Below are 21122 nucleotides of genomic sequence, written 5' to 3'. Positions count from 1 at the left end.
TGTACAATATACAGTATAGTATATTGTCTAAAAATTGGAAGCTTTGCTTGTCCCTCTGTCAAATTCTTGAGCCTTCCAAGATAAAATTATGGCTTCTTTCTGGACCATGTGCTTTTATTATAAAAGCATATTATAATAAAATATAAAAAAGCTCAGTCATAAGAAGGGTCATCCAGCTAGTTATTAGCATTATTATATTAGTTTTTAGCAAGACTTTTTCTAGTTTACAAGATCCAAGAAATTAGCTATTCCTATTCCAATGTGAGCTCTATAAGTTTAACCCCTGTTTGCCAAATTTTCCACTGAGAACTATAAAAAATTTCCGGAGAAATAGATCTTTCTACCAAACTGAACTTTGGGGATCAAAATAGATCTATTACAGTAATGTTTCCCTTTCCCCTTTTATCTGAACATTGTGAAAATGGTGGAATATAAAATAAAGCAATGTGTGATTGTAATGAAAAGATACTTTGGGATGATGTTTATTGCTTTACCCAGAACTGAAATAAGAAAACTGGTGATTTTTTTGTTGTACATTGATGCTAATCCTTTTTTCTTCTTCTCATGGACTACTATAACTGATGAAGGAATACTTCAAGGAACAATTTGATAGTACTTTTACTGACTGAATTTGCAGCTTACTTGTTTGAAGATATACTCAGTGGGCAGGCACACAGCTGGCAGTCTTCAGCTTTCCCTTTAGTAGCATCTCCATAGAAACCAGGAAGACATCTATCACAATATCGACCACCTGTGTTGTGCTTGCAGTTCTAAACAGACAGAGGAAGAAGACACAAAACATCCTTTTTCAGTGCATCATAGAGTACTTGGTTTTAAAAGTAACCTAGCATGGTATGGAATCCCTTAGGGCTCAGATTTATTCTTTGTTTCCATCAAAGACTTCAAACTATGTACTCACTGCCTATCCCATCTTATAGCCTATTCCCAGCCTATTTTGCATTCCTGTAACAACTTTATAAACCATGATAGTCAGAAAACCAATATATGACTCAAGATCACCTTGTAAGTTAGATGGCTGACTTCAATTGTATTGAGTTTCTCTAGTCTAATATTATAACCATCATCTTCCATACAGAAAATTGAAGTGGCATCTGTTAGATCCCTCCCTTCTCTCTGCCCCAGTAGTTAACTATACTTTTCATTGTCTTAATGAATTCTAATTCATGAACAACCTGGCTCACGATATATTTCAATAATTATGCTAATTGATAGCACGTATACAACATTCAGTAGGGGTTAGGTACTAGGATATGGGCTTATTTTCTTATTTTACTGACTGCCCAGTAATAGTCCTTCCTAAACTCCTGTATCTCATAGCAGGACAGGTATTGATTCTGGAGACTTAACAGATACCAGAATGTTGATAACAGAATTCTGGTCCAACCCATTATTCAAGCAGGAGATCCTATAGCATTTGAGACAAGTAACTGTCCAGTCTCTTCTTAAAATCGTCCAGTGATGGAGCACCCACAACTTCAGAAGGCAAGCCATTCCTGGTTAATTGTTCTCACTATTAGGAAATTTATCCTTAGATCTAAGTTGCTCCTCTCCTTGATTAGTTTCTATCCATTGTTTCTTATATTGTCTTCTGCTGCTTTGGAAAATAGGTTGACCCCGTCTTCTTTGTAGCAGTCCCTCAAATATTGGAACAGTGTTATCATGTTATCATCACTAGTCCTTCTTTTCACTAGACCAGACCAAGAAGTAGGTTGTGGTCCTTAATCACCATGCACTGAATCTGTATGTACCTTCATGTCCTCAACAGAAACCATAGGCTTATCCTAAGAGATCTTGACAGAACTTAAATAAATAGTCAAATGCTAGACTTTCAGAGTAGATCCAAAATGATCTGATGAAAGAAAAATGAGTCAAAGCCTTTCTGAAAGGCACCATGTATTGGAGCATATATAGTCATGAGTACTTTAATTGGAACTAGTCATTCAGGAAAGAATAGAATCATTGAAACTCTGTCCCTCAAATCCTAGAACCTCACAGATCATCCAGAAGGATACCATGGTACACAATACTGAAGGCCACTGAAATGTCTGAAATGGTATTTTGTAACATTTGCCTCCTAATATATGTACCTGGTGCCCCTAACTTTTTTGCCATTAAGGTGACACTTTAAGACCACTGCATTTTACAAGGTATTTGAATATTAACAATAACAAGTTTTCCTTGAGATAGATTTTAAATTTGGTATATTATTCATATTATTATAATTTCATTGACTGCATTAATGAAATTTCATATAATATGAAATGTGAAGTCAATTCATATAATTGACTGCATTAATGTCTTGAGTCCTTTCATAGAAGAATGGAGGAAGAAAAGAAAGAAGGCAAGACCCAGCTCCTAATGGTTGCTCATAACCTAAAAGATAGATTATTACCAGAATATCATTATAAATACGAAGTAAGAAACCAAACAAATTTTCTATTTAGGAAGAAAGATAAATCTTTTCATTTGTCTTCACTTCCTTTAGTTTTCTTACTTGCAGTTGAAGATACTACTGAGATACTATTGAAGAGCATTTCAACCCCTTCTTTCATTTTGGCCATGGCATATTCCATGCTTACCATGGCTCTGAATCAGCGGTGAAATGCTACTGGTTCAGGAATGTGAGTGCACACACCTCTTCTGCGCATGCGCAGAGGGTCAAAAATGGGACGTAATGACATCCCAGTGGGTGGGCGGAGCCTCCCCCCGCCAGCGCTACCGGTTCATGCGAGCCAGATAGATCCAGCCGGATTTTACCACTGCTCTGAATTACTGGATTCCCCTGTCTTCTTATATCTCTAACCCATTGAACTTAAAAAATATGAAAAAAAGAAAATGACAGCTATATTGTTTCATTATTCTATTGTTCCAAAGTTCCATATTCTGGACTATAACTAAGGAGCTTCAAGTCCATATTTAACCATATGGCTCATTAGATGACTTACTCACCATCTGTCAGTTTACAATAAGAGGGTTGCTGTTGTGAGAAGAAAAATGAAAGGCAATATAAAGCTGCAAGGAAAAGATAGCTGGTGTTTCAATTTCTGTTATAATGCTATTACAGATCTAGACTGTAAAAATCCCGGCAACAATTAACAGGCAAGAAAGAGTATACTGCCATTGATTGCTTGATTATTTCATCTTTTCAGTTTAATTGAAATGACTCGATGTGGCGTACATTTGATTAAAAACATCATCACAGGTAGTCCTTAACTTACAACCATTTATTCAGTGAATGTTTGAAGTAATGCCAAAGCTGTGACATGACAGATCCTTATACTTATGGCATGGTTGTATGCATCCCAACAGTCATGTGATTGCTATTTAGGCCTAAATGCAACTGGCATGCATTTACATTGATTGCAATGTCCTGCAACAACATGATCATTTGTGACTTTCCCAGATGGTTTATGGCAACCAAAGTCAGTAAACCAGCAGAGAAGTTTGCAAATGGCTAGCATGTGAGGACTTGCTTTATGGTCACAGACTAAAAGGCCTTGTGATGCCTAACTTAATGATTACACTACTTAATGATGAATTATCTGGCCCCACAATTAGTAGTAAGTCAAGAATTACCTGTAAATTCAAAACAAAACAAGAAAGAGCAATGCTAATTACCACTCAGGGCAACAAACAACAGTATACAACAAATACAAAATTCAAATCCTTTAAATATTAAATTCATCAGAATTACATGACTTCCAATGAAGCTGGCATCTGTATGCAAATCCACAGTTAGTCAATTCATATGCCAGCTGTTGCATTTACTGGTGGGAGAGAAAAGAAAAAGAAGAGCAAGAACCAAACAAGAACCAAAACTGTTTAAAAAAAAAACTAGTAATATATACAATCCTGCTTAGGGAGATTAATTATTATTAATTATTAAGCCATCTGGAGGAGAAAAAGTAGGTGACATATAAGCAAAACAAGAGATAGGAAGAAAAGAATGTCAAGAAACGAGGTCTGCATTTTTAGTTTTAAGATGGTCTGTGAGAGGACATTGAAGTTAGACTTTTTGTATGCTTTTGGTAAGGCAAAAATCTCCAAAATCTAAAATGAACAATGATGATTCCCTATCTTTAAAATGAAACATTGATAAATTATCTCACTGGAAATAAAGGAAACTAAAAAGTTTTTCTAGATGACATTATAATACTAATACTAATATAATACTAAACTAGCATAACTTACTAGCACTGGCATCCATCAAGAGCCATGATACTGCAATGGTTAAAATGCAGTGCTGCAGCTAATTCTGGTTACTGCAGGCTGCCTGCAGTTTAGCAGTTCGATTCTCACCAGCTCAAGGTTGACTCAGCCTTCCATCCTTCAGTAAAATGAGGACTCAGACTGTTGGAGGCAATATGCTGTAAACTGCTTAGAGAGGTTTGTAAATCACTATGAAGTGGTATATAAGTCTAAGTGCTATTGCTATTGGGGAGGAGTACAAAGAAGTCAGAATAACAAAAACAATGCAACCCCTCTTTTATGCATATCATGACATTGTAGGAACATATGAATGGGGTGGAACTTGTACAGTAGCACTTTATTTTGTCAATTTGACAAAAGCAAGAACCAGTGGATGCCCACAGTCACTAGAAAATTGAGTGGGAAGGAACATGTCAGCCTAATTTATAGAATCATAAAATTGTAGAGTTGGAAGGATCTACAAGAACTATATAGTCCAACCTTCCGTAAAGTTTGGAAAGACCAGTTAAACTATCCCTGAACCATAGCCTGGCCATCAAATAGCATCTGCCACAATCACAAGGACTCTTGGTGACTCACAAAAAGTTGGATATATGAACATGGCAACTTTTTATGTTGGGGATCCCCAACCCCAGTCTGGCACTGGTCTGCAGCATGCCAGAAACCAGGCCGTGCAAACAAGTGAAATCCCATCTGCGGGATGCAGGCAGCACACGAAACCATGCCCCTTCCTGTCTGTGGAAATACCTTTCTCCACAGAACCGGTCCCGGTACCCAAAAAGGGGCCGCTGCTCTATATTGATACCTTACATTGGCCCTACATTGCTCTGATTATTGAAAGGAAGATCTTTTCCTGTATAATCTGCCTGTCCAACCAGATCAAAGAGGTCAATTCCCTGAAGATCTTGTGCTGATGAGTTTGCCACCTCAGACGGCCTCAGAAGTTGGTGTTTTCAGTTTCCTGGAAGAGATTTGTTCAGATTCATTCCTCTCAGGTTCCAGAAAAATGCTGTTCTATTTTGCTCTATTTTGCACAGCAGGGTGTGTCAAAAATGAATGTGGTTTGGTGGGTACATGGCATTTCTATCTTTTGGTTTGCATCTTTTCTATGACTTTTAATATGTTTGGGATGATCTTAAATTGACATTGTTAGCTGCTCCGAGGTTCAGGAAAGAGCAGCATACAAGTAGCGTAGTCAGAAATGAATTAAAACAAACACACAAAATGAAAACAAAAAGACTTTCCAAGAACTAAGGTCCATGAATGGCTTTGGATGCGCAAGGCAGAATGTGCCTATAGTGTAATATAACCACACAGCTTATAGCTTGTGCTAGCTATGGAAGAAGTCATCATGTACATTACAATGACACTATGAATGTATAGTTCTGCAGTATGCAACAGTCTGTTGGGATCAAAGACCTTGCAAGTTATTCCAACATGCATATGGAAGGTAGGCTTTTTCATATAGACCTCGTCTTGATCTGAGATCTTATTATGAATCAAACTGTCAAAGAAACATATTTCAGTTTCTTTTTAACTATATTTCAAAGCTAAGGAAGATTCAAAAGAGGTATCAGTAAATTAGCTGCTTAAATTATCTGTTGTATTACTGAAAAACATGATGAATAGTAATGAGAAGTCCAAAAGGCGCAATACGACTTAGTTGGGGGGGAAAACACTTTGATGTGGCGTGTCTTTTTACCTTTCTCAGTCTCCCTTCTTTCACTTCAAAAGTCTTATGATCCAAATTGAATTGCAGCATTTAATAGCCTGTCTGGGCACCAACCAATCCTACTTAACTTACAGCCAACAGAAATAGTTTTTCAAGGTTTAGACAGTGTGTGATTTTCTCTGATACAGGTTGTGTTTGAACACTACAGAAAAGAGGACAGAGAAGCATTGTAAAACTGCAGATAAATATGACACTGCAGACAGATATAGTGCTGAAGATGCTGTATGTTCCTAGTTCCAGTCTTTTCCTGCCTCGTCGTCCCACATTAAATTTATTTGTTGGTAACATCAGTACAGAAAACTAATTATAAAATTAAACAATAGCCAAATAAACACTTCTATCCTCCCACCGACACACAAGCAACTGGAAAAAAAAAAGTTTTGGATTGTACTCAGGGGTGAAATGCTCCCGGTTCGGACTGGATTTCCCAGTAGCAATGGTGGCGGGTGGTTCAGAGAACCGGTAGCAAAAATCCCTGCCAACCCCCACGTGCCCAGTTGAGCCGCACAATCATCAGAGGCTTTTTTTACTTTTAAAAGCATTTTTTCTACAACCTCTTCAGCCAAAAAAAATGCTTTTAAAAGTAAAAAAAAAAAAAAGCCTCTGATGATTGCATGGCTCAGTGGGATCGTCAGAGGCTTTTAAAAGCATTTTTTTCTGCAACCTCTTCAGCCGAAGAGGTTGTAGAAAAAAAATGCCTTTAAAAGCCTTTGACGATCCCAGCTGACTTGCCTGACCATTAGAGGCTTCTAAAAGCATTTTTTCTGCAACGTCTTTGGCGGAAGAGGTTGTAGAAAAAAAAAATTCCTTTAAAAGCCTCTGGCGATCCCAGCTGCGTTGCCTGATCGTTAGAGGCTTCTAAAAGCATTTTTTTCTGCAACCTCTTAAGGTTGTAGAAAAAATGCTTTTAAAAGTAAAAAAAAAAAAAAAAGTTGGCCACTCCCACCCAGTCACATTACCACCCCCAAGTCACTCCCACAGAACCGGTAGTAACAGATTTTACATTTCACCACTGATTGTACTCCATTTGGGAAAGCAGATTACAGGTATTTTAGCCTTGCACATTTTACCTTTGTCCACAGCCAAACCTCAATTTAGGAAAATTAATATTTGTTACATTACACTAATGAGTTGCGTAGGGAAATTTAAGAGTTTCAAAATCGTTTTAACAGTTTATAGTTTGTCCTGTAAATATTTCTATTTTAAATATAAAATTAATATGTGAATTATTTCAGGCATTCATTCATGAAGGTACATTTTCAAAAACCCAGCAGTTTAAAATAGTTTAAACTGCAGAATATGTAGACATTTCATACAGAGAGAAAACAGGAAGGACAATGGTATTTCAAATGTCAGCTTGTATTGTAAACCCACTGCATTTTTATTTAGCTTTTTCCTTGAAACTTTTCCTTGAGAAGAACAATGCCGAGTTGGTTCAAATACTAGAGGGAATCTGGAATATGATATCCCATTCAACTGGCAGTGGCTCAAATTGAATTTCTGCAAGACTAATGAAATGAGAAATGTTGTTTCAAGCTTCATGCCATGTCAGACAATATAAAACTAAAATGCCCTTGAGTTAATCTAAACAGTCTATTCAGCGTAATTTACACAGTCAAAATAAGCTAGTGAGCAGGCTGGAAACACTGGCACTCTGAGTATTATTATTCTGACTCATAAATGCATTTAATTCTGAATTAGTAGGCAGCTGTAAGATTTATGCATTCAATCAGGAAAAGGCACCTTTCATGTAGCCTAAGCTATGTTTCCTTTCCAATCATTTTCTTTCGTAAGAATTTTTATGATATTTACTGAGAATTACAATTATACCTGCATGATGTATTCAATAGCAGTTACTACTAATATGCTACACTATTCTATATGTTAAGTAAATCTCACGACACAGATTAGAACATTGCACTGTACGCCAGAAAGTTTTCTAAAGTATCCTCTTTACTATTTTGGATAAGGACTATTGCTATCAGATAAATATCAAGTCTTCTTGCTCACTCTTATGCTTATTAGCTATTTTATCATACGACCAAGAGATTCTTCAGAAGCAGTCCATTAATAAAGATCCTGCCTTTCAAATCATAGTTATTTTTTTCTTTAAGTAGTCAGTATCTTTAACAGGGGTGTGGTGGCCTACTGGTTAAGATCCTGGGCTGCCACCAGAAGGTTGTCAGTTTGAGACCCAAGTACTGCATGATGGGGCGAGCTTCTGTTCTTGCTCCAGTTCCTGCCAACCTAACAGTTCGAAAGCATGCAAATGCAAGTAGATAAATAGGTACCACTTCAGTGTGAAAGTAACAGTGTTCCATGTGCCTCGGCATGCAGTGATGCAGGTCACATGACCATGGTAGGCTCTTCAGACAATGCTGGCTCCATTAGCTAGGAAACAGAGATGAGCACTGCCCCCTAGAGTTGGACATGACTGAACACTTTTTTTTTTAGTCAGCATCTCTCAGGTAGTTAATTCAATTCAACAGCTTATCCTGAGCTGTCAATTAGCACTTACCAGGCACTCTCCTGTGATATCATCACAGGACTCTGCATGACCAAAACAAGTGCACGGCCTACAGATTCCACCAACGATAGTGCCGTTAATTCTCCTGTGTCCTGGCCAGCATGACTAGAAAAAAAAATAATGAAGCATTTAAAAAATATACAATAAAGAATGTTAAAGAAAAAAATTGCAAGGTGCCACTAACATATGCAAGCAGAAGACACTTGATAAGATCATTCATCCTCTTAATCTATAGCAATAGCACTTAAGACTTATATACTGCTTCACAGTGCTTTATAGCCCTCTCTAAGCGGTTTACAGAGTCAGCATATTGCCCCAAACAATCTGGGTCCACATTTTACTGACCTCAGAAGGATTCTCACTTGAGCTGGTAAGAACTGAACTGCCAAACTGCTGGCAGCCGGCAATCAGCAGAAGTAGCTGGCAGTACTGCATTCTAACCACTGTACCACCACAGACATGTGGCATTCCATTTCCACTGACCATGGTTTTTTCCCCTTATCCTTCTTCCAAATCTGTTAAGTTTTATGTCTGAGCATGTTTTGTGATCTCATCACTCTGCTCTGCTTTGTGCTCTTCGTTTGCTTTCTTTTCAAGTACTTATTTTGATTTTCCCATTCCATCTGCTTCCATGGCAAGAAATACTGCTTGCGATCCATTTTGCTGTACCCCAAAATTTGTACCTTTGAGCAATATTGATTTCCCAAACAAAGGTAAGCAGTCTACATACTGGGCAGTGATGGTTAACCTTTTTGCCGTTGCGTGCCAAAAGTGGCGGGAGCACGGGGGGTTGCGCATGAGTGTGCCCACACCCATAATTCAGTGCCCCTTGAGCCCCACCCCGTGCATGCGTGTGCGACCCCTCCGCACTCCCCCTGCTTTTGGCACAATGGCAAAAAGGTTACCAGTGGACCCTGTTTTTCACCCTCCCCAGGCTCCAGAGGCTTTCTTGGAGCCTGGGGAGGGCGAAAATGGTCTCCCCTCTGGGACTGGAAACGGCCTGTTTCTCGACTTCCGGTGGGCCCCAAAGGCCCAAAAATCAGCTGGCTGGTGTGCACGTGCATGCTGGACTTGAGCTAGGGCAACGCTTGCATGCCCACGTGCCATAGGTTTGCCATCATGGGCCTAGGAAATAGATGTCCTCATTTGGCTGGCAACTGTGGCTGTATTTTTAGAGGCAAAATAATCAGCTATGCAGACCACAGACTGGACTCCTGCCTTTGGAACCAAGTGTCCTGAAAACCTAGTCTAGTGCAGGTAGTCCTTAACTTACAACAGTTCATTTAGTGACTGTTCAAAGTTACAACAGCACTGAAAAAAGTGACTTATGACCATTTTTCACACTTACAACTATTGCAGCATCCTCATGGCCACATGATCAAAATTTAGACACTTGGCAATTGAGTCACATATCTCGGAATCATGTGATTCCCCCTTTGCAACCTTTTGACAAGCAAAGTCAATGGAGAAAACAAATTCACTTAACAACCATGTTACTAATTTAAGAACTGTAGTGATTCACTTAACAAATGTAGCAAGAAAAGTCGTAACATGGGGCAAAACTCTCTTAACAAATTTCTCACTTGGCAACACAAATTTTAGGCTAAATTATGATCGTACATTGAGGATTACTTGTATATTAGTCTACATAATCTTCTGGCATGTGTGTTGTTCAGTGGATGATGTTGCCAAGCAGTCAATGGTTCCACTGATGTATTGGCTTAAATTCCAGGTAAAGAAAGGGAAAATGACTGACATTCCACCTGTTATTCCTCCCAAGAAATTAGCACACTCTTTGTTCAGATGTTCTGTACAACTGAGAACTGTTTTGATCCAGAATAAAGGCTGGCGTTGCTAAAGCCAAACAAAGAAGCTTGTCTCACTGGTATGATTGTCTAGATACTGACCTGAACTGAAAAGGTTGGAGTAAGATTAAAAGAAGTCTTAGCTTGATCTTTCTGCTGAAAAGGCAAAATAAAAGCAGAGAAGTAAAGAATGGAAATAAGATAGCTTGACATACTAATATGCAGACTGAACAGAGTTAGAAGGCAAATTATTGAAAAAAACAGGGGTAAAAGGCAAGAGAAAAGGCATTCCGTAGCTAAAACATCAGTGCAATTATTTTGGATTAAAGTTTAAAGAAAAAGAAGGCAAATTAGCAGGCAAAAAGAAAGCATAGCTCTGATTCCCCTCACTTGTAGACCTAGTAGAATAAGAATTTTCATGGAATAATTCCACACAGATATGTGCCTGGAAGAATGTTAATACCACCTGTAAAGATTGGTAAACATGTTCTATATAGTCAGCCATACCACTGTAATTAGAATGTTAATATTTATCCAATAAATTGGGATGGGATTGTGAGAAATGTAGCTTTGTAATTGCATTTCATTCAAACATAATATGATTTGGTTATGGTTGATTAGGTTGTATGACCAAAACCATATAGTTTATAAAATGTGATTTAGGACTTAGTGTATTTTGTAAACTCAGTCAATTTTGTTGACAATTCAATAAATCATGGTTAAATGGTTTTATTGCATGTAGGAGTACCTGATACACAAAATATCAGCACCCTATACAGGCATTCAATGTCCTTACAAGAGGGCTAAAAGTTAGGAAGGCAGTGAACTTTCATGAATGTTATGCTATAAATAGCCGTTGACATACAACAGTTTGTTTAGTGACCGTTCGAAGTTACAACAGCACTGAAAAAGTGACATGACTGTTTTTCATACTTATGACTGTTGTAGCATATCCCCATGGTCATGTGATCAAAATTCAGAAACCCGGCAACTGACTTGTATTTATGATGGTTGTTGTGTCTCAGGGTCATGTGATCCCTTTTTGCGACTTTCTGACAGGCAGAGTCAATGGGGAAACCAGATTCACTTAACAACCATGTCACTAACTTAACCACTGCAGTGATTTATTTAAGAGCTGTGACAACCAAGGTTGTAAAATGGAGCAAAACTCATTTAACAAATGTCTCGCTTAGCAACAGAAATCTCTGCCTCGGTTATGGGACATAAGTCGAGGACTACCTGTATATGGCAAAGAGGTAAAAGTTCTGAATGTCAGGCCTGGAAGCTATCTTTTGCATTGCATCTTCAGGCCTGCCACATTTAGTGCTGTGGGAAACTGGGAGGAGGGATTGTATGGAGCTGGGGAGATATATAGCCATAATAACATTCCTTTCTCTGGGAGTCAAGGACATCCTGCCCTGCACCTGAAGAGGTGTGACTGGAAGGCAACTCCAGTTGGGACGGTGCATTAATTGGGCCATGTGATGGAAACTTTCAGTTTTGAGTTTTCACAAATGTGTCAATATGACATCTCTAATAAAATGGAACTTTGAGGAACTTTGAGGAACTTTGAGTCTCAGAGTCTTCTTTCATTGATGGTGTTACATGGAACCCTGACACTGAAGTTAGGTTCATTTGAACATAAGTAGAAACTGGTCTAGAACTTCCTAGTCAACACAAGAAAGCCTAGAGCTGAACAGCCAGGATAGAATCAAATACACTGTATTTGTTCCTTCCACACTCTTAGTCTGCATATGAGGAGGTCAGATGACTGCACAGTATTCCAGTGCATTTTTTCTCAACCTTAGCAACGTTAAGGTGTGTGGACTTCAATTCCCAGAATTCGCCAGCAAGCAGCTTGCTGGTTGCGGAATTCTGGGATTTGAAGTCCAAACACCTTAAAAGCGCTGAGCTTAAGAAACACTGGTCTAGTGTATGTGTGATATTGCATTTAAAAGGAGGATTTCCCCCCCTATCAATGGTGATTCAATATCTTATATTATATATACTGCATGGCCATCTCTCAGGCATATTTCAAGTATGAGTTATCAGACAAACCCTTGACTTTTACTTGCGCTTCAGAATAAGATGCCGGCAGCAATTCTGACTATCATATTTTGACTCTTTTTTAATGGGTTTGAACATGCAGACACAACTGCTTGTAGCTAGTATCTTGCTGTTTTTGCATCTTTCTGTGTGTAGGTAGGGAGAGAATTCAGGAAACTAAACATGTACAGATTCTCCAAGGGGTTGAAATTGTTCACACAATGTTGCAGAATGATGTCAGAATTTTTCTTATAATCTTTTAATTTCTGTTTTAAATTCTTCACCTCCTCAGCTGAAGATTTCCAGTGAATAGTTTAACAGAAAATAAAACTTACACATGAGAAAAATATAATAATAATGCCATCCAGAGGGAAAAAAAAAAACATGGGCTTTTCTGTTTTATAACTGAAGTTTGCAAGGACACTTGAAATTGTTTCGCTTGAAATTGTATAAATATTTATCTCAGCAGAAAGGAGTCTATAAACAATCTGATTGGTTTGCTTTTATTCAAATAAATATTTGAGGAACTGCCATACCAGCAGGAAAGAAAAGGAATAAAAGTACTTTATAAAATGTAACGTGATATTGCTTTCCTTTCTATAAATGTCTATTCCAATATAGGAATCCCTATGGGAAGGGTCTCTGATGGTGGGCCCTCCGTGATGTAGACTTTACTCCAAATCTTATGGACTTGTACATAAGAAAAAAAGGACTTGCAGACTGAAAAACCTATTTCAAAAGCAACCCACAAGCCATACTACTGTATTGAAAACTGATTTAATAGCCATTCTTAAGAAAATCTGGGGAACGGAAGAATCTTAGGTTAGAATGAAGAGCAGCCAAGGTTGCATCCATTACTTGCTCCTCATTTCCATAGGTCCCATACAACATGTGATATGTAAGAGTGGCTTACATATTACTGAAGGTTAGGACTATCTCTGTTAAGCTGAGTAAGATACCTGGCTCAGGTAATTAGTTTTATGTCATAAAATGCAGTAAATAGATATTTCACTAGCTATGTGTTGAACTGCTTGTGATAGTTTTTGCCAAGTCAATATGACAACACGGGTTCTTATATATTTGATTTAAGGGAGGAGGGCAGCTCCTGGACTATTCTTGGCAATCAAATATCTGCTTGAGTCAGTTCTGTAAACCTGACAGACTAATAGGTGGTAATGTACATAGTTATAGCAATAGTGTCTTGGCAAGCCGCCCTTCTCTTACGAGTTTTATAATAGCCAATTCAAATGGGATGCATCTTAAAAGACTTGATATGGCAAGAAACTGGGCCTCAAGGAAGAATCTATATATAGGTAGCCCTCAACTTATAGCCATCATTTAGCAACTGTTTCTTGTACTTATGACCATTGCAGCATCACAGGTGCTTGGCAACCAGCATCACAGGTACTTGGCAATGTGAAATTTTGGGGTTACATGATTGCAATTGCGACTTTCCTAACAGTTAAAGTCAATGGGTGAAGCTGGATTCACTTAACAACCATATCATATCGTCATATCATCACCGCTACTGGCTCGGCCGAACCGGGCCGAACCGGGAGGAACCCACCACTGATTCAGAGGTCCAGTCCCAGAGAAGAAATGGTGGGTGTCCCTTCCACATCTGTTTATTGTCCTGTAAAACTAGGTTTTTCTTCTGTATCCCTTGGGAAATATTTAGTTTCAAGACACTATAGATATATTTAAAATGGTATCTTTGTTAACAGGGTTGTTTAATCAATAGGCAATAGGAATTATGAAGAACTTGATTTAATGGTGCAATGTTCTCAGGGAAAGTATTTTGGTTATTTCGTCCCTTAAATCATAATTCAAAATTTGCTTTGGAGACAGCCAATAGTTGTTTTGGGTTTTTTAAACTGAGGATAAAAGGCAAACATTATTTTATGTTGCAATATTTCATGTTTTCATATTCTGATGCCTGCTTTTCTTTTTAATGCTGCAACTCAATTTCGTATGAAAGTCCTATGCAGAAAAAGTAAATAAATAAATAAACAACCATCACCCACATTAGCTGCATTTGCTCAACTGATATTTCTGATCAAACAAGTTTTTTGAATCTCTATAAAACCCTTCAAAATCTATCATCAGCCTTTTATAGGTTGCCTTTGGTGTTAGTTTTTTTTAACATTAGTATTTATAATAAGAGAAAGAAATGAATATATCAGCTATCAGAATCAAGACTCCATGACCTAAATAACATATATAAAATCATGGTGCTTTAAAAGAAGAGAGCTGACAAGTAAATGCCTAGAGTGCTTGTATAAATGGCACGTTGTTTATAGTATTGTGAAACAGAACATCTTTGTGCTTTTAAAATGCTTCCTTAGAGACCTAGTTTTCAAAATTTTGCATTTAAAAGCTCCACCAGCAATGCCTTGACATGTTAGTTAAGCATACATGCACTCATTCCAAATATAGGCTAGATAATATTTGATTGAAAATATTCAGATTTTACATATATAACCTTCAACAAGACTGCATCTTTTAAACTGATGGATCAATCACCCCAGGGGGAAAGTGTGTGTGTTGTGTGTTTGTGTGTGTGTGTGTGTGTGTGTTTGTGTTTGTGAGAGTGTGTGTGGGGGAGGGAGAGGGGGAGGAGACAACCACACCATCTGTATGAAAAGCGCTATGTATCATCTCAAGCAGGAATGTGTTACTTTGCTTTGAAATACTAAAACATATCACATATTTTGCTTTTGAGTATTCAGAGTTTTTAAATATAATGACAAATAAAGTGATTAAGCCCAGTTTCATGGCTGCATGTTATGAACATTATATAAAATACCACACAATTCCACATGCATCAGTTCAGAAGACACCCACAGGTGTTCCCAGGCATAAGATCAGTGGTGGGATTCAGCCAGTTCTCACCACTTCGGGAGAACCAGTTGTTAACTTTCTGAGCAGTTTGGCAAACTGGTTGTTGGAAGAAATCATTAGGGCAGAGAACCGGTTGTTAAATTACTTGAATCTCACCACTGCATAAGATTGTTACTCTGTGAATGAAAATATGAGCTCAGATACATTTGAGTTAACATATAAGACATAACTACGATTATTTGTAAAGTTATTTACAAATAACTAAGGGACTACAGAAAGATTTCTGTTTTTAACTGAGCTAAAAATATCCAATTGTATCCAGTATACATACATACATACATACATACATACATACATACATACATACAGGCAATTCTGATTTTTAGAAATACAGTGTTAAATGAAATATTCCAAAGATTGAACACGATTTATGATATGCAACCTATAATTAAGCACACCCAACTAGATTTGGATGCTGTGGTAAATCAAAGTTAATTAAAACCAACAAGAACACTTTCCAAACCTCTTTATTACAGTTCTGTGGAGGAAAGAAAAGGTGGAATATGATGACTCATGGAAAACAATGCCAGTTTAACAGTGTATGGTACTTCTAAACATCATGAACTGATGTCAAAAAGATTTGCGTTTGTAGAATGATTAGGAAGGAGGGGGCGGCATTAGTCTCCCTAAACTTTGGTGCCTGCTTGTCATTCACCTAAAATCAGAGAGGTTCTGCTTGTTTCTATTGTTATCATCCATAGCCTATTCTGATATTCAGATCCTAGGACATAGATATGCATATAATCATATTTGTGGTCTACTTAAAAGAGATTGCTTTTTCAATCAAACCCCCCCCCCCCCATTATTTATGACATATAAATCCTTCAGCTGTTTTGTATTAAGATACTTACTTCACAGGAGGAACCCAAATATCCTGTAGGACACTGGCAAATTTCAACAGCAGATGCATCTTTTTGTCCAGTCAATAAGTCGTTAGCAGATTCCAGGCTGACACCACTCAACCTAATATATAAGGATAAAGCAGAGGAAATGCTAATGATCTAGAAAGGTAACATTGTATTTATAATATTTGCTATGCTAGACTGGGTGGGAGTGAGGAAGATAGATAATGTATTTTAGTTAAAAGTAAAATGGGTTATCCAAAAATTGACTGTCTCTTTTGACTTGGTAGTAGTCATGTTTAGACTACAAGTAGTCCTTGACTTACAACAGTTTGCTTAGTGACCGTTCAAAGTTACAAAGGCACTGAAAAAAGTGACTTATGACCATTTTTCACACTTACAACCGTTACAGCTTCCCCATGGTCACGTGATTTACATTTGGATGCTTGACAACTGACTCACATTTATGACCATTGCAGTGTCCCAGGATCATGTTTTGCAATCTTCTGACAAGCAAAGTTAATGGGGAAACCCGATTCGCTTAACAACCATGTTACTAGTTTAGCAACTGTCGTGATTCATGTAAGAAATGCGGCAAGAAAAATTGTAAAATGGGGCAAAACTCACTTAACAAATTTCTTGCTTAACAACATAAATTTTGGGCTCAATTTTGGTTGTAAGTTGAGGACTACCTGTATAGCATAGCAAATCCACATTAGAACATTGTCGCACAAATATAATTAGCCATAGGAAGACTGCTTAGTTTGTAAATTGCATGTTTTACTTATGCTGCAGGCAGACCAAGAATTAGGCTGACTGAGAAACTGTCAAACACATCTTCTTATCCTACTGAAAAGTAATGAAATATTAAATTAGATTTATAGATTTGACATTACTTCGAAATACGTTTTACTTTGGAAAATGATGTTATAGAAAAAAATACTTATTCTAAAATGAACTGCTTTTCTTTACTAAGATTCTATAGACTAATCAATATAAGGAGGGAGATAAAAAAAGCTTTTCTCTCTATTATACAAGACATTTTTCATAGTCTTGTCCCAATACAGTAATAAAGATTTGATAAGCACTGTATGCTGTATCATGAACATACGAAGAAGTTAGTCTGTAGACTGGAGGAAATCTAACTATGTGGTTGCTAAGAGTCAACAATGACTTCATGGTGCACAATCAATCGATCAATCAATCAATCGCTAGTTGAACTTAGGAGGCTAGAAGAGGGATGGGGATTTAAAAAATGTGAATTTTTAACTGTGGATTTTAATGCTGTTATGCCCCCAGAATCATCATATGTAAGTTGAGCAGCTAAATAAATTTGTTCAATAAATAAACTTATGCAACTCCAGAACCCTCAAAAAAGTTGTCCACTTGGAGTTTGCAAAAAAACAAAACAAAACAAACAAACAAACACCTGAAAGACTCTCAGACTGTCAGGAAGAAGCTCTAAGCTGACTTTCATGTATTTTGCACTGAGGAAAGACTTCAATCTAGCCACTCTGCCATAAAGCCTAGATCAGTAGAGGGCTGCAGTGACGGTTGTCCTTCTGGAACTCTGTCCCATCTCCACACAGGATCTTTAGAGCTCAGTCAGAGTGACCATCAGGCTCTTGGTCACTTCTCTTACTAAGGCCTTTCTCCCCTGATTGCTCAATTTGATTAGTCGACCAGCTCTTGGAAGAGTCCTAGTTGTTCCAAACGTCTTCCATTTGAGAATTATGGAGGCCACTGTGCTCCTAGGAACCTTCAGTGCAGCAGAAATTTTATTGTAGCCTTCCCCAGATCCGTGCCTTGCAATAATTCTGTTTGTACTTCATTGAATCAGGAATATTAGCCACAATCTAATGAAAATCTGAGCATACTTCATCACGTTCAAATCAGTAATCTTTAACCAGAAGAAGTTAAGCATTAAGAAAGCAATCCTAGATATGTTTATTTGGGGGTAAATTGGGCTCAGGTAGGATTTGTGTTTAGGAGTTTTAATAAGAAAGAACTAAATAAAATTTCTAGGGCTATTTACACTGAACTAATTTAGGTGGACATCTAAGAAAGCTAAGAAATATTGGAACTAGATCTGTGCTTTAATTCAGAGAAATCTTAAAATAAATGTACAGTCAAAAGAGGTTTTTCTTCTAGATTTGATGGACATAAAGATTGAAAAAAATATGGGACTTTACTTTCATACATGATAACAGCAGCAACACTTTTATATCCCAGAGATGGAAGAATTCATAAAATCCCACAACAGAAGAATAGATGGCGCAATTAATGGAGTGAGCAGAAATGAAGAAATTGACTGCTTTGATTTTTTTTTTTTTTAAAAGGGAGTTTATTTGGCTTTCTTTCTACTTGGGAAATACTTTTGAACTTTTTGCTTGAAACTGAAAGAAATGAAATTTTAACTTTGGAATTTGATGAGTAGAGGTTTTTTTTATTACTATAACAGTACTATGTGTTATGGTTAATCTTAGAGCAAAAACTTGTATCATTTTATACTATCTGTACCAAAGAAATCGGAAGTTATTCTTTTCTTTATTCTTTTTTTAAAAAAATCTCTTTTTTCCTGCACCTTCAATTTTGCTTTATCCTTGACCCCCACTTTTTTTGTTTTAAACTTTTTTTCTATTTCAAAATAACAGAATAACAGAGTTGGAAGGGACCTTGGAGGTCTCTTAATCCAACCCTTGTTCAAACAGGAAACTCTATACTATTTCAGAAAAATGGTTGACCAATTTCTTCTTAAAAATCTCCAGGGTTGTTCCTTGGATCTTGCCTTGTTCTGAAACTTAATGTTTTGAAAAAAAAAAAAAAACATTTTAGACTTATTTTTATAGATAAGTTTTCCTTTGACTATCCTATCAAAATCAAAATTAGGTAATATATCAAATATTTATCCATAAAGGATTTATAGAAAAATAATAAACTAATTTATCTAAATTGATACAACCCCATAAAAATCCAGTTGATTTACTATTACTGCAATACATTTCTTAATTCTAATGTTACTATCCAAGCCTGAACATAAAATTTCTTTGCATCTTAACCAGTGCCTCTGGGAGCATTGCTAAGTAGTTAGTTTTTGTGATTCTTTACATAGTCCCATGCTACCAGTGGAAAATGTTTTAATCTGACCCTAATTTTCTAACTACCATTAGCAAGGGACTCCTCAGGGTGAAGTATCATTCTACATGCTAAGGAAGCTGGGAGAAAGTCAATTAGCCACATTTTTATTTTAAAAAGTATAACCTAATGAAACATTTGGATGCATGCAGGGGCCCTATGCAATGTGAGTTTATTTATTTATTAAATAGATGTATATGGCCACCCAATTCACACATGGTGGGATATAGCATAGTATCTACAATAGCAATAGCACTTAGACTTATATACTGCTTTACAGCACTCTCTAAACGGTTTACAGAGTCAGCATATTGCCCTCAACAATCTGGGTCCTCATTTTACCGACCTTGGAAGGATGGAAGGCTGAGTCAACCTGGAGCCTGGTTGGCTCCAGGTTGACTCATGTTGGAGAACTGACTCCAGGTTGGAGAACTGCCAAATTGCAGGCAGCCGGCAGGCAGCAGAAATAGTCTGCAATACTGCACTCTTAACCACTGTGCCACCGCGGCTCATCTACAAACTGGTTTCAAAACTTCAGGCTCCAAAATCTTGAGGGATGGGGGATGGGAAGTTAGTTGTCCATATGTCCTACAGGCCACTGAGAAATAAACTCATCTGAAAAGTTATTATATTGCACAGTATTTCTGACTCCCTATTTCTTGGGGAATATTTAGATATAAATATGGAAGAAAGCAACATTTTTGACAAAAAGTCCATTAGATGTCTAGTTTTATATACTTTACTATATATGGAATTTTGTAAAGCTAGAGTCAATGAAGATTCACCTGAATATTTTTTTTTTTTGAGAAATACAGTGTAGAAGGAGTACATACATTTTTAAAAGCATTTATATCTTCTCTTCACTTTTCATGCTACCCAAAGCACTTTTCCAATAACAGAGATAGTCTAACATGTAATACACATTCCAGAAATCCATTATTCATATTTAAGATGTTGTCCTTGTACTATATTCCCATTGTTAAATTTTCTTTTAAAATGAGGCAGAAGAAATAATTTTTAAACATACGCTACAATTTGTTAAGGCCAAGAATAAATCTAAAGAACTTAATATCTACACATAACAAAATTTACTGGTATTTTTACTAACCTATTTACCTACAGATTGTCTTTTCCTAGTGCTATGTAATATAATTTGGAGCAATGAGAAACAGTTACACACAGAACATTTCACTCAGAATTATTCCACATTTGTATTCACTGAATGGTCCCAATTTTCATTAGGTTCTGCTATTTGGTAAATGGTATTTTAATGTGTTTAACAGTTTTTATTCATTGAAAAAAGCTGCAGTGCAATTTTTCCCCACTTCAGTGTAGTAATTTCTATTCCTCTGTGTCGTTCAGCAGACATTAAAGTACATAATGTTGGCAGTAATGGGATACCGGATCTTGGAGATACTTGAGAAATTCAAGTATCTAGACCAAATATTTAATATGATTGCTAGCGTGGTAGACACTGTTGACTTCTAAATGCAAACGAGATTAAACAAGATGCAGCTTTTGAAGCAATAGCAGTGCAGTTTACGGTCTGCTATTACATTAATTGTTGTATCCTGAGATTAAAAAGAAAGGAAGGAAATCACCAGCACCATATGATACTATTGGAAAGCTTCTAGGTCACATTGTCTACATTTCACGCAACATTATTCCCTAGTTGAATTTACTGAGTGGTTTCAATTCCCCTTAAGTACTGAAATCTAAACACAGGCTGCAAAGCTACTACTGACCTTTTAAACTTTGGAAAGGACTTTTTTCAGCCTAAAATAAAAGTGGTAGGAACTTCTCACTGCCTAATTGTCTCTGAGAGGTCCAGGCTAGAGAAAGTGTGACTTGGTCATAACAGTAAAGCATTTTCTCTTTAAAAATGTATTGCCTTTTGAATAAGT

At 37.1% G+C, this 21122-nt stretch overlaps 1 protein-coding gene across 8 annotated transcripts in view; it reads right to left on the bottom strand.

The window, feature by feature from the left end:
- Window positions 1-21122, bottom strand: part of LAMA2 (laminin subunit alpha 2) — a 437012-nt gene that overhangs the window by 184001 nt on the left and 231889 nt on the right. For 5 of the 8 annotated variants that reach the window (XM_060692226.2, XM_060692227.2, XM_087882794.1 and 2 more), the window contains exons 15-17: window positions 16093-16204; window positions 8481-8594; window positions 643-770 (exon numbers count right to left, since the gene is read on the bottom strand). In XM_060692226.2, the coding sequence (XP_060548209.2) occupies window positions 643-770; window positions 8481-8594; window positions 16093-16204 (354 nt within the window). Of the gene's footprint in view, window positions 1-642; window positions 771-8480; window positions 8595-10396; window positions 10451-16092; window positions 16205-21122 lie in introns of all 8 variants that reach the window. The other 3 variants (XM_087882793.1, XM_087882795.1, XM_087882796.1) reach the window with 1 other exon arrangement.

The sequence above is a fragment of the Pantherophis guttatus genome, chromosome 1, assembly GCF_059756535.1.
Source record: "Pantherophis guttatus breed Tessera chromosome 1, ASM5975653v1, whole genome shotgun sequence".
Lineage (NCBI taxonomy): Eukaryota > Metazoa > Chordata > Lepidosauria > Squamata > Colubridae > Pantherophis > Pantherophis guttatus.
Note: the sequence above shows the minus strand (reverse complement) of the source record. Positions and strands in the feature narration are given on the sequence as shown.